The 13,571-nt window shown below is 34.4% G+C and overlaps 1 protein-coding gene across 3 annotated transcripts in view; it reads right to left on the bottom strand.

Moving 5' to 3' along the window:
• The window catches only part of CDK6 (cyclin dependent kinase 6), a 141,306-nt gene that overhangs the window by 122,923 nt on the left and 4,812 nt on the right, over positions 1-13,571 (bottom strand). For all 3 annotated transcript variants that reach the window (XM_081932260.1, XM_081932258.1, XM_081932259.1), the window contains exon 2: positions 9,332-9,803. In XM_081932260.1, the coding sequence (XP_081788386.1) occupies positions 9,332-9,564 (233 nt within the window). In that variant the 5' untranslated portion in view covers positions 9,565-9,803. The remainder of the gene's footprint in view (positions 1-9,331; positions 9,804-13,571) is intronic.

The following is a 13,571-nucleotide window of genomic DNA, read 5'->3' as shown; positions in this document are numbered from 1 at the left end:
CAGACACAGCCAGGATATGGCATAATTTTGAAAGGGGAAATTCCTAAGAAACCTTAAACAGCAACAGATACTTCGCATTATTACCTGAGTTTCATTTATAGAGTTTCATCTACATATGTCAGAAGTCAGGGCTGCCCCTTATACTTTGTGGTAAGAAAAAACAAAATCCCCTTATGCATCTTTTCATTCTGCTACGTACAACTTCTCTCTTCCAAATCCCTCACTTAGCAGTAATTTTGCAACAAGGTTTAATTAAAGTTAGATTTCTTTATAACATATATCCAAATATAAGACATTTGTTAAACAACATCACCATATGTTCCAACTGCATTTCTTCTTGTTGTGAAAAAAAATGATTTTTCAGCTCATTTCAATAACTGCCAGGATATATCAAATTGCATTTGAAGGTGAAAAATGGCCTTTTAAAGACACGTGACTTTGAGATTACATTTTCATGCATAATTTGCATACCAGCCATGCTTCTTTCCAAATTAATTGACAGATTCTATGTGAATTCAATACAGGCAGTGCTGGACTCAAAGCATAAAATTTATGTTATTAAGTGAGACATGTGTTAAATGAGTTTTGCCCCATTTTAGGACCTTTCTTAACACAGTTGTTATATTAGTAATATGGTTAAGTGAATCTGGCTTCCCCATTGACTCACTAAATGAATGGTTGTAAATCAAAGACTACCTGTACAATATAACAATTTTATTAGAATAATGGCAACTATTCGAGAACATGTAGAGAGGAACACAAGTGATTAAATTAGCTGAGACAATCCTAATGCCTAGAAAATTATATTCCCACAAACACTATTTTTAGATATTGGTTATAACCTGAAAACTGCTAAATAGTGAATATACATGATTAATTTGCTATTTTTTTGGAGCCAAACTCTATATTGACTTGTGGTAGGCTATCTTGCATATACTGTTATTTCAAAAATACAAAGATATTAATGTGGCTATCATATGCCCAGATGCTTATAAGAAATCCACTGCAGCTTTCTTCCTGGGAGAGTTACCTAGTGAGATAGGTGGCCATATAAATTGAATGAAGGAATAAATTAGAGACAACTTGAGAAGTTGTTTCATTACAAGCCAGTCCATTGGATGGTATCTCCCAGTGGTTTCTGGCAAATTTTCCCCATTATCTGCCACCTAATCCTTTTAAACATAATTGAATTGATTCAATCTGGCATGTTTTATTGCTGATTTGGGTCTATTTCCACTAGAGAGCAAAGTCTGGTTTCCAACCTATGGCAATGAGTTATTGCATATCCAAATCTAGAATTCAGTTTACAAATAACTCCAGACATTTCCAAAAATGATATAGAGAGGCATAATGAAAACATGATATGTAGATAATTTGTACTCAAATTAATAGATTAATGCTTGAAGATATATTGGTTAAAACTCCTTTTCAGCCATGAAACCTACTTGTTTCAAGGTAAGCTCTCATGCAGTTACCAGGATTGCTTGGGAGAAGAATTCTAAGCATGCTGCCGTATTTCTCAATACATAGCTACAAAGTTAGCTAGCTACCAACCCTTTACTCCTGCCAAAGACAAAAGGCAAATCCATTTCATCCCTTTAGTTTTAACAAATTGTTTACTAGGACCAATTTTGCAATAAATACCACTTATAAACAATGAATTTATATGGCTGTAGTTTGTCAAATACACTTCTTTAGCAGTTTTGTGAAAAACATGCCAGCCTTTGTGAGTAATGACAACTAGGAGAAAAGCATCTACGTTTTAACTATACAAAGATTTCTGCTCAAAGGATATTTTTCACAATAAGCAAACACAAAGCCACATGGCATGTATTCCAGGAAAACATGTCAAAACTTTTCTTTATAACTACTGGTAAAAAATAGCAGTTGAAAATGATACCTATGTTTATTTAAATAGAACTTTTTTCCCCAAACATACTAAGGGAAGGAGTGGAGAAGAAAGAATGATATACAGCACAGGTGTCAAACTCGTTGCGTCACATTGCCATCACATGTTTCATGACGTTTTTCCCATTCACAGAGCTGGTGTGGGCGTGGCCTGCATGTGATATATCTGGGCCGCGGGCCACCAGTTTGACACCCCCTGATATACAGGGAGTCAGTTTCTTCTGCCTGCATCCTTTTTTCTTTAAATTTAAGAACTATGTAATCCATACAATTTCCATATAACATTCTGGACAAACTTTGATTCTGGTTTTAGTACACTGGGATTCTTTGAAATGTCTTTAATATATTATAGTGCTGCTACAAATAGAATTTCCCTGTGATATAAGTAGAGTACATATTTCTTAAAATCACCCTTGATAATAGAATAATGAAACTGATAAAATATTTACTTTCAGGTGCACAAACTACAAAACATATGGCAGGAAGCATAGAAGGTTACCATAACAATATTCTTTCTACAATCTAAGCATGTGTTTCTCAAACTTGGTAACTTTAAGATTTGTGGTCTTCAACAAGCCAGCATGTTAAAGTCCATGTCTTAAAGGTTGAGAAACATTGTTCTAAGCATATTTACATAGGAAATAGGTATATGTACTTCTGAAAAGGACTTTTGCATAAAATAAATGCATTCTTTTATCAGCTCAACATGACATGACGTCTTGCACCAGATGATTTATGGTTTTGGAGCTGAAATCAATTTTCCAAAGACAGTATCTTGGAAATTAACAGAGAGATAGAAAGAGCACGACAAAGAACTTTTCCCTCAAATGTTGCGCATTCAGCATCTTTATGAATTTAGAAACCATTGCAGCCATCAGGAACAGTTGATATTAGCAATTCCTTTTCTACAATAGTAGAAATAATTAAATCTACCAGGTTTTGGGGCAGCTGCTTAAGGGGCAGACTTAAAGCTGAATATCTATTACATGAAAAGCAAAGTTTGTTTTTGTTTTAACATTTGGTACGCACGCACACACGAATGCACCAGTATCCATTTGATATGGGATACTTTTGCTTGAAATGCTCCACTTCTGATTCATATTCTATAAATGCAGATTCCAATATATTCAAGCTGTTAGGTGGTGCTGGATGCAACAAATATAATCAAAATCAGAAGAATATTTACAGATGCATTACAGCAGGAAATATTCCTAATTTTACACACAGGAATTTCCTGGATTCAATATGTCATTTGTTCCTGGCAAACTCTATCCTTTGTCTGCATATACTTCATGTTTTCTGCAAGCAGTGAATGTTATCTTACATAACCGGGAGATATATTTGTGCCAAATTTATATATTCTGGACAATAACGACTAATTAAACATTTAATCTTCCAACTCTGGGTACGCTGAATTTATCTTACCAAACACAATTGGAATGCCAGTATGCTTATGCACATGGTATGCTTAGATATTTATATATAAGCCTTGCCTTTTTTTTAGTAGAGGAAAGGTGACAGAGAAGTATTTCCAAGGAGTTTCAAACATTTTAAAATTCAAGATTCTCTTACAAATAAGTAAGGATTAGCTTCTGAAGTCCCTTAACATGGATTATAAAATAGAATACAAAAGGTAACATTTCAGAGTTCTTTCTTTAGTTTCAATTGTAGGTGATGTAAAAAAGTTCTGATGATGTTCCTTGAAACCAATAGTTACAAGGCATATCTCATCAAACGATAATGTGATTAGAAGCTGGCTTAACATGTTTTCTGAACCAGGCAAACTGTTTTATAACACCATCATCTATACAATAGTGTGCTGGATGAACCCAATTAATTAAATGTTAGTCTACAAATCATGTTAAAACAAATCATGCTTAGCTGAATATGCAAACCTCAACTCTTAGTTCTTTTATTCAATCTCAGTTCTAGATTGAAACTCCCAGCTGCTGTTATATAGTACTAATTCCAAGTAAGAAGTTAAAGCATTATCAATCAGTCAACAAGGACTTTTAACTAAAAGAATTTTGTATCAGTTTGTTCTATCAGATTAAACTAAACCTACATACAATACAATAATTATTGAATCAACTAGCACTGACCAAGGAAAACAAGTATGGACAACTGTTATTATTTGGCTATTCAGAAGATTAGTGCAGTCCACCGAAGCAAAATTACAGAAGGATTGCTGAGAGAATTAATATTATAATAAAACAAAGCTTGTTTTACATAAATATTTTTCACTGAATTTGGAAGACTGCATTTCAACGAAAAAGGAAGGAAGCTGAATGTTTATTTTTCTTTAACTGTTCTTTTCTACGGTAGATTACCTAAACATTTAATAGTGGAGGATAGATCTCCTTGCCTTCTCAAACATAGTGATTTTAGAGGTTAAAACACATTTTAAAGAACATCTCAGGAAACTTTTGCACTAATTATCTTATGGAAAGCAAGCATGGGCATTCTTCATATTATGAATAATTTATTCTGATATGCAAAATTATAAAGTGAGAGATCTGGATTCAGTATTGTTGATCAAACCAGGTCTATATGCATGTAAGCCAAATCAAGTAAAGATTACTGTAGATCATTCTGTGTGAAATCTAGATGTATAGTTTTAAACTGTAACATTGCATGGAAAGCAGCTGCATGCAAAGACTTGATTCCACACCCAATTAATTCCTTTTGAATCAAATCGCTATTCTTTATGGTGGCAGTTCCTCATTCCACAATGAAATGATCCATAGAGAGTAAGGTTGTTAAATTATGATGTCTCTCTATGTATAATGTCCAGTACTGGAAGGAGGGCATTTTACTTAACATCAGATATTGAGCACCTTCAAGGAAGTTGTGCTATAATGTTCAAATCTTGGTGGAAAAATATTCTAGACTAAATAGGTTTGAATTTATAGGATTCTTATTAAGGTAATTATCAACTAACAAAATGTATGCTTTAAAGTATTGTAAGAGGGTCAACACCAAACCATGTAATTTTAAATATTACATCTAGTACAATAAATTCTACTATCATTAATTGTTGTATTTGTTCTATCATCAACTATTTATAATATATGAAAATATTATAACCTCTCATCATCTTTTGTTCTTATTTCTTTAACTGACAAAGCCAAAATATTGTAATATTCCCTTCTATATTTGAAAAAAAATATTCACCTATTACTGCATACCATAACAAACAGATATTTCCCCATGAAATAAAATGTTAAAAATATATTAAAAACAGATTCCAAAATAGAGTATAGGTTTCTTTGTCTTAAAAATCATCATGACAGAAAATGACTCAAACTATAGGACTATGTACAGGTAGTCCTCCACTTACAACAGTTTGTTTAGTGACAGTTTGTACTTATAATGGCACTGAAAAAAAGTGACTTATTATTATTTTTCACACCTAAAATCATTGTGGCATCCTCATAGTCAGGTGATCAAATTTCAGACACTTGGCAGCTAACTTTTTATTTATGACACTTGCAGTGTCCTGGGGTCATGTGACCACCTTTTGCCACCTTCTGACAAGCAGTCAATAGGAAAAACAAATTCACTTAACAACCGTGTTACTAATTTAACATTTGAAGTAATTCACTTAACAACAATGGCAAGAAAAGTCGAAAAATGGGGCAAACTTCATTTAACATGTCTCAGCAACAGAAAAATTGGGCTTAATTTTGGTGGGGAGTTGAGGACTACCTGCACTCCTTTCTTTGTGCTATAATTTTCTAAGATTTTTACTCCAGGAGCTTTCTCATAGTTCTTTTGCAATCAGTTTATTTTCAGATGACTATTGTTCATTCAGTTTTGCCCTTCAAAAATTGAATTTCAGGAAAATAAATTGCTTAAGGCATTAACAATCAATGCATCCAGAAGCAATCACCATGCAAGGCATTTAATGGTATGAATGTTACAGTTTCCAGATCAGAAACTATTACAAATAGCATGGATTTTAGAATAAAATAGTTACCTATATAAATAACCAGCGTAAGGAAATTGTAATTGGCTTATATTATATGGTTTTTCTACAAAAGCCTAGATATATAGATATATATAACTATAAGTAGATCACTTTTCTCCACCCTGGTAACCTCCAAATGGGAAAGCATGATTCTCATCATCTGTATCAGCACAGCCATGGTCACATTGTCTGGGGATAATGGAAGTTGCAGTACAATACTCCTCAAGGTCACCAGTTTGGGGAAGGTTGACAAAGCTTACAAATTCTTTCAGAAAGTGCACTCAATGAGTAAAAATTAACAGATCCTAACTAGTCTTGAATTCTATTGAAACAGACTTCAATCAGCACCCCATCTAATAGACTGTTAATTGCCTTTCTGATGTACTATAAATACTCAATACACAATTTTATAAAACCTACTATTTACACATGATAGATTCATTGTTACATCTAGAAAAGCAAAATATAAGGCTCTTTCTAAACTCATTATGTTGATAGGTATAAAATACCTTATTAATGTGTAAACAAGATATCTAAAATAAGTTGATATAGCACTGCAAAAAATATTTTAGTAGGTTCCAAATATGAAGATTTATTGCTTGTTTATAAACTTGTAAAATTCCTTGGAAAATGTCATTAAAAGTCCTAATCTAGCTTCTTTCAAATTCCATCATAATACCTGTTATCCATAAGCATTTTTTTATAATTAGTCACCATGTACATTTCAACCTCATATATTATTACATATCAGACATATTACTCATCTAAAGAAACAGTATGATTAGAATTAGTGGACTCCACCCATGAAAATTGCAAATGAATCTTCCCCTACGACTATCGTATCAGCAAGAACATAGCATAAATCATAGACATGAACAGAAAGGAGTATTCTGTTACTGATGAACGGCCTTGTATTATTCCTGGACCATTTATAAAATCTAAAACTTACAAAAACTAAAACCATCATAGATGGGAATAAATAACACTTTCTTCTATTTTTAAAATCACATTCCAAATCATATTTTCAAATCTATAAAAAATTAGGTCAGGAATTGCTGTCAAAAATTAAACATCTGAGACCTGAGATCAGGGGTGGGTTCCTGCCAGTTCTAACCTCTTCTGTAGAAGAGGTTCCACAAATCTACAGTGCCATTTAGAACCGGTTCCAGCTCCCTCCCCCGCCCGTCCGCACATTATCAAGATGAAGAGCGAGAGGAGGAATTCTGGGAGTTGAAGTCCACAAGTCTTAAAGCTGTCAAGTTTGAACACCCCTGGGGGGGGGGGGTTCTAAAGGGTTAGGAGTGCAATGGTCTTGTAACTTGACAGCTTTAAGACTTGTGTGCTTCAATGCCAGAGTTCTTGACCCAACATGACTGGAGGAGGAATTCTGGGAGTTCAAGTCCACAAGTCTTAAAGCTGTCAAGTTTGAACACCCCTGGGGGGTTTTCTTCTAAAGGGTTAGGGGTGCAAAGGTCTTGTAACTTGACAGCTTTAAGAGTTGTGTGCTTCAAATGCCAGAGTTTCTGAGCCAACATTTTGGTTGCTAAGCAAGAGCATTAAGTGAGTTTCACCACATTTTACAAGTTGGCCACGCCCAGCCAGTCACAGCCACATGGCCGGCAAGCCACTCCCACCCAGTTACATGGCCAACAGGTCACTCCCACAAAGCAGGCCACACCTACAGAAGAGGTTCTAAAAAATTTTTGAAACCCACCACTGCCTGAGATGTAATATATTTAAAGGCCACCCATGTGACCTGAGATGTAATATATCTAAATGCAACTAAGGCTACAATCTTCAATGGAAATTATGTTTTGTTGAATTCAATATGGCTTACTTCTAACCAAGTAGGCAAAGTGTTTAATCCTTGGAGTAGATAAGCTTCTACCTTAGTGAATTTTTGTTCTCCGATGTTGTGCCATGCATAATACACCCAGACACAAACTGAACAGTGTGAGGTATGCAGTACAGGTAGTCTTCGACTTATGACCACAATTCACCCAAAAATTTCTATTGCTGAGATGTTTGTTAAGTGAATTTAGCCCCATTTTATGAACTTTCTTGCCACAGTTGTTGTGAATCACTGCAGTTGTTAAGTTAGCAACATGGTTGTTAAATGAATCTGGCTTGACTTTACTTGTCAGAAAAGTTGCAAAAAGATGATTGCATGACCATAGAAGACAGCATCTATCCATATTTATGATATAAATATGAGTTAGTTGTCAAGCATCTGAATTTTGATCATGTGACCATGGGGTAAGTGTGAAAAATTGTAGTAAGTCACTTTTTTCAGTGCTGCTGTTACTTCAAACGGTCTCTAAATGAACTGTTGTTAAGTCAAGAACTACCTGTACAAAATAATGAGACAAGTGCAGATCTATACAATGGAAAAACAAAACAACAAACATATGACGCAACATAGGAGAACAAACTAATCAGGACAAGATTCAGCAGTCCATCTGCATTTGAAAGACAAAGGCCATTCTTTTAAAGACAGCAAAATCCACACTCTGGATAGAAAGGACCATTGGTTTGAAAGAGGGGTAAAAGAGGCTATTTATGTTAGAATTGAACATCCCTCCCTCAACAGAAAGGGGAGGGGGATATAGCAACACATATCCCAGTCCTTTCAGCAGTTCCAAGACGATTCCACATCATGTGAACTCTAATGCAGGTGACTCTGAAGGGACAGATAAATTCCCAAATGGCCTCAATAAATCTCAGAATGCTATTGACCAGATGTCTTCAAAGAAATATGATCCTTCCAGCCCACTCCCAACCATCCTGTTATAACTAATCTTTCCATCCCTCCCATCATTCAGTCGGAATAGATCTACTTGGGTGAGAAGCAAAACATCTTCTTCCTCAGGAAAAGACAGACCAGTTGCCTTTTGAAAAAGCACATTTGAGACAACCATGACCTGGATGACTGAGAATCTCCACAGACATTTGCCCATTTTGAATTTCTATTTTACATGCAATTTTATTATATTCTGTATACTCTTGAATTGTTTAAAGGGACTATATTCTAAACTAAGTTCTAATTTCAAAATTAACTTGGATACCATATAGGATGAGTATTGCCTTAATGGCAATATTTAGTAATGCTAAAAAAAATTATAGGTTAACTTTGGCATAACTAATTCCCAGTACAAAATACACTCTTTTTGTTTTTCCTTTTTGTGTTCCAGAAATCAATGCATACATGTGGCACCATGCCCATCCACTCAAATACTTAAGTCACACACCTATGCCTCTGGAGATGGATGTTTGAATGCGTAGGAGTCAAATCTCAAACACAGATGGGTTAGGCTGGCAATGTATTCTCTTAAACAAACTATTCCATATATCTGCTCTAATGCTCAGGTTATCCAAATGCCTTTGCTTAAAATGCTCAATCTACACAACTAATCTCAAACATAGTTGATTACATTCTCTGCCCCACTTCCTCACCTGACCACGTTGGGATGCTCAAATGTTTCCAGATGCTTCAAGACTGCCACCTCGCGTATAGTGGAAAGCGGCATCCCTTCCTCGCTGGTCTGCACCCGCACCCTCTTCAGTGCTACAAAGCGCCCTCCATTCTTCAAGTCTCGAGCCTTGAACACTTTCCCATAGGCTCCTTCACCAATTTCCGCCACACATTCATACTGCTGGTCAGCTAGGCTCATGTTGTCCTTATCCATGACTTCACGGCTTTCCTTCTTCACAAATTGTTGCCTGATGTTCCAACTGTTGAATCTGTTGACCTGGATTCCAGTTGCCAAAATGCACTTTCTGCTACTTCAACAAGTATCCAGAACAATTAAAGATGGGCCAGTCAACAGGATGTAACATTCAAGAACTGTAGTAATAAACTGTGGTTGCCCTATTGCTTAGCTGGTCAATGGTCTTTGGAATAAATCTCTGTGTAACCCAATTCAATCTATAAAACCAAAGTGTGTGTGAAAGAGAGAAAGAGAGAGAGAAAGAGAGAGAGAGAGAGAATATATTATTTCTCCATCACAGAATATCTTTTCATTAATTTTTCAACTGTTCATTTACTTAATAAATAATATAACAGCATTACTTTCACTACTTAGTATACATTACCAGACTACATTCCCATTATTAGCGTTTATATCCCATTCCCTATATTTCTAATTTTGTCTCCCTTCAAAGAGTACTCATTTTATTTTCTCAACAAAACTGTCAAGTTGGTCTAAGAGACAATAGTTGGAATTACCTACTAAACTAAACTAAGAATAGTTTTGACCAATTATGTTTACATTATCAAGTTGCAACCTGATGCACACAACTAAGCCAAACAAATTCCAATACAACAAAACTCATTATATGAATTTCTTCACTGAACAGGTCACAATCTATACATTCTAAACTCTGTAGATCAAGACTGTCATTACTGAGTTGAGTCTCAAAAATATACTAGTAAATTTTTTTTTTTAATTGAACGTTTCTATTTCTATTAGCTAAAATTTCCAAGCATCTTCAAGGCCAGAGTATAATCCATTGAGACGCCCTTCAGATTTATAGACCTCAACTTCTAAAATTTCTCACTGAAGGAACTGCTTTGCTGACAATTTTGCTGTTGCTGAGAATTCTGGGAACCAAGTTCACATATCTAGAGGGAGTCCAAACTGGGAGAAAATTAATAATATAAATGGAGAATGGCTATGGAATTGACAGCAACAGCCGGATAAGCAAAGCTGCAGCCAGGCAAAATAGAAAAAAAAATGGGCTTGAATAAAGACTTTTTCAGTTTCTCTCTGCACAATGTGCAAGACAAAGCCAAGATGTAGATGAAATGCATTTTTTCATTATTTCTAAAATGGATCATATTTGGATTTTAAAATGCCCTGATTCTTTTATATGTCCAAAGAGACATCTGCTACTTTAGAAAAAGAGACACACAGATGAGGATTCATCCAAAGGGTGATAGAAGATTCCCAAAAATACATCTTAGGGCAAGGTTAATTTCACTAAGCACAATGATGTTGAATGCTCTCTATGTGTAAGATGTGTCCCACTGACATTACCAGGCTTAAAAGTGCTTTCTTCACATGTATCAGTACCAGTAAAATAGATGGATAATAGAGTTAATTTTTAATCAAACCACAAATGTGGTTTATTATCAAATCCAAACTCCATAATATTTATGTCTAATCTTTTTCTAGATAGACATGTAAAAGATCCAGTATGTGAAGACAATGTGGGAATCATTCAACAATGAGAAATCAATGCATGGTTGAGGGAAGTAAGCTTTATATCTATAGTTGTCATCTACAATCAGTGATAAATTATGACTGGCTACAGCAAATTCAACCTTCAAGTAATAGGGAGTGACAAGGGCTACAAAACCTGTCTATATACAGATCACCAACTTCTCTGTATTATCCCTAATGAGCAACCAAAGCATCACCAAGAATCAAAAACTCTTTTAATTTTGTTGTAAGTAAATGTAAAAAATCAGTAATTGCGAAAAAAACAGATTCTTTCAACATAACTTCAAGATTATTAAGGTAATTGCTAGTATTTTACAGATAAAAATGGAAACAAACTCAGTAAACTGTAGAAGACAATGGGTACATTCAGAGAACAGTAAGGCAGAATTTTTAAACTATACATTTCTTGAAGAAAAAACTATGCCAGCCTCAACAAAGCATTAAATCAAACATACACTTGAGCATGAACCATGTCTATGTATTATGTAGCAGAGTTTATTAACAACAGAATAATTGATTTTGTACTCCAAACTTTAGAATTCTGCTTAGCTACCCCAAATATATTTTCTCTTATTGCACCTCCTTTTCTCATCCTACTTAATTCTCTGCTTCTGCCATTGTGGCTGTGTAAACCAAAAACTTGCTTGCAATGTGGGTCACTGTGGACTAAGTACATCTTATTAAAGTGTTCATGTTCTTTACAAAGTTTGTACAGATGGTTAAAAATCCTCCCCATTTGAAAATACATTTCCTGGGATTAATGGTGAAGAAAAGAAACTGAGCATGCATATGTATTCAAGGAGAAGACTGATCTCAAAGTAGCTACACAAGCCACACAAGGGTGTGGATTAAGAAAGATGCTCTTTGTGCTAACTTACTACAAATTTTTCATAAAGCTCTATTGTCTGTACCTGTGAATTAATCTCAGAATTTCTAATTAATGAAGATGATTGGCTGGGAAGACATCTCTTGTTCAATACACTAGAATCTGCTAGGTTGGACAAGGCTGGATTTTGGGTGATAGATATACTTTGATTAGTCTTCTTAAAAGGTCTTTTCCCACTATATTATCTTTCTTATTTCCCTAATTATCCCAATCATCCTTATTAGGCTATAGCGTAGTTTTCCTGTTGTTTTCCATACTTTTCACATTTTGTACTTCTTCCATTGAATTTTCCCTCCTATCGATGCTTTTTCCTAAGCTTTCCTTCCCTTTTCAACAGTAAAGACCTTTTCTAATATTTTACTCAAGAATTATGAAATTCTCTTTTTTTCCAGCCTTTATGTATGTTTCCCTACTCTACAATATGAGTTTTTATTCTGCATACTTAGCCTCCTCTGTTTGTCATAACTCCACTGGTGAAAATTTCTTTAGCAGTTGAAGAGTATGAATAATTCTATTCTCTAAATCACTACTCAAATTTACTAAATTAAAGAATGGAGATTATTTTCTTGTAAGTATAGAAATGTGGTAGAAGAATCCATGACATCACGACTTATGATTTCTACAATATATGGGAAAACAATATATTGCACGAAAGCTAATAAATTTAGTATGACATATGCCAACCTTAATCAACATATGCTAGCTTTTCACAACCAGTGTTCTATAAGCATTTCTGAGGGCATGCATATTTGCATTATTTATTTTGGTACTTTTAAAAAAAGATCCCTGACAGCTAAGACATTTCTTTTCTTAAGAAAGCTCTTTAATTATCTTCAATTTTTAAATAAATACCTTACAGATAATTCTTGAAAAAGAAAGAGAGCTTACCTTCTTTTTATACCAACCTATATCATTTTTATCTTCTACCATAATGACTGATTCATATAATTATCACTCGGCTAAGTATTAAGGGTCCTTATTAAAGTCTACAATTACCTCTCTCAGAATTATGATTTAAAGGATGTTTGGAAATATTAGTGTTAAATAAGCTAAGAATTGTACTGATGCTGTTTTGAAATTATGACTTCCAGGTCTGTTGGACTACAATTCCCTTAATTGATGACAATTTACCTACTCTTTTTAAAAAACATATTACAAAACATTATGAAAGAAGTTTTAATATTTTCAGAAGATCATTTTAATATGGAGGTGATCTTTGGAGAAGAAAAATAATTTCAAAACAATATGAACTTGTAAATATATATTACAAATAAGCAAACATGAAGTAAATTAAGATAGGAGGAAAATTTACCTCAGAAATACACAGCATTTTAATTGCTAGTAGCAACAGACTGTAGTTCACTGAAGAAAGAAGATGCAACCCAAGAACAATAGTGGGCAGGTAATGTCACACAAAATAAGCAAAGCTCCATCTTGCATGATTCCCACATTTGCAGAATTTTCTAAGTTTTGTGTTTCTTGCTTATAAAACGGCAAGAAATCTTACCACTTTCAGCTATCAGAAAAAAGGTTTCCCTTCTGTGTTTACTGGAAAAAAACAGGTAAAAGGTAAAGGTTTTCCCTG

The sequence above is a fragment of the Natrix helvetica genome (genome assembly GCF_964273705.1).
Source record: "Natrix helvetica genome assembly, chromosome: Z".
In the NCBI taxonomy this organism is placed as follows: Eukaryota; Metazoa; Chordata; class Lepidosauria; order Squamata; family Natricidae; genus Natrix; species Natrix helvetica.
This window is presented reverse-complemented; position numbering and strand designations above follow the sequence as displayed.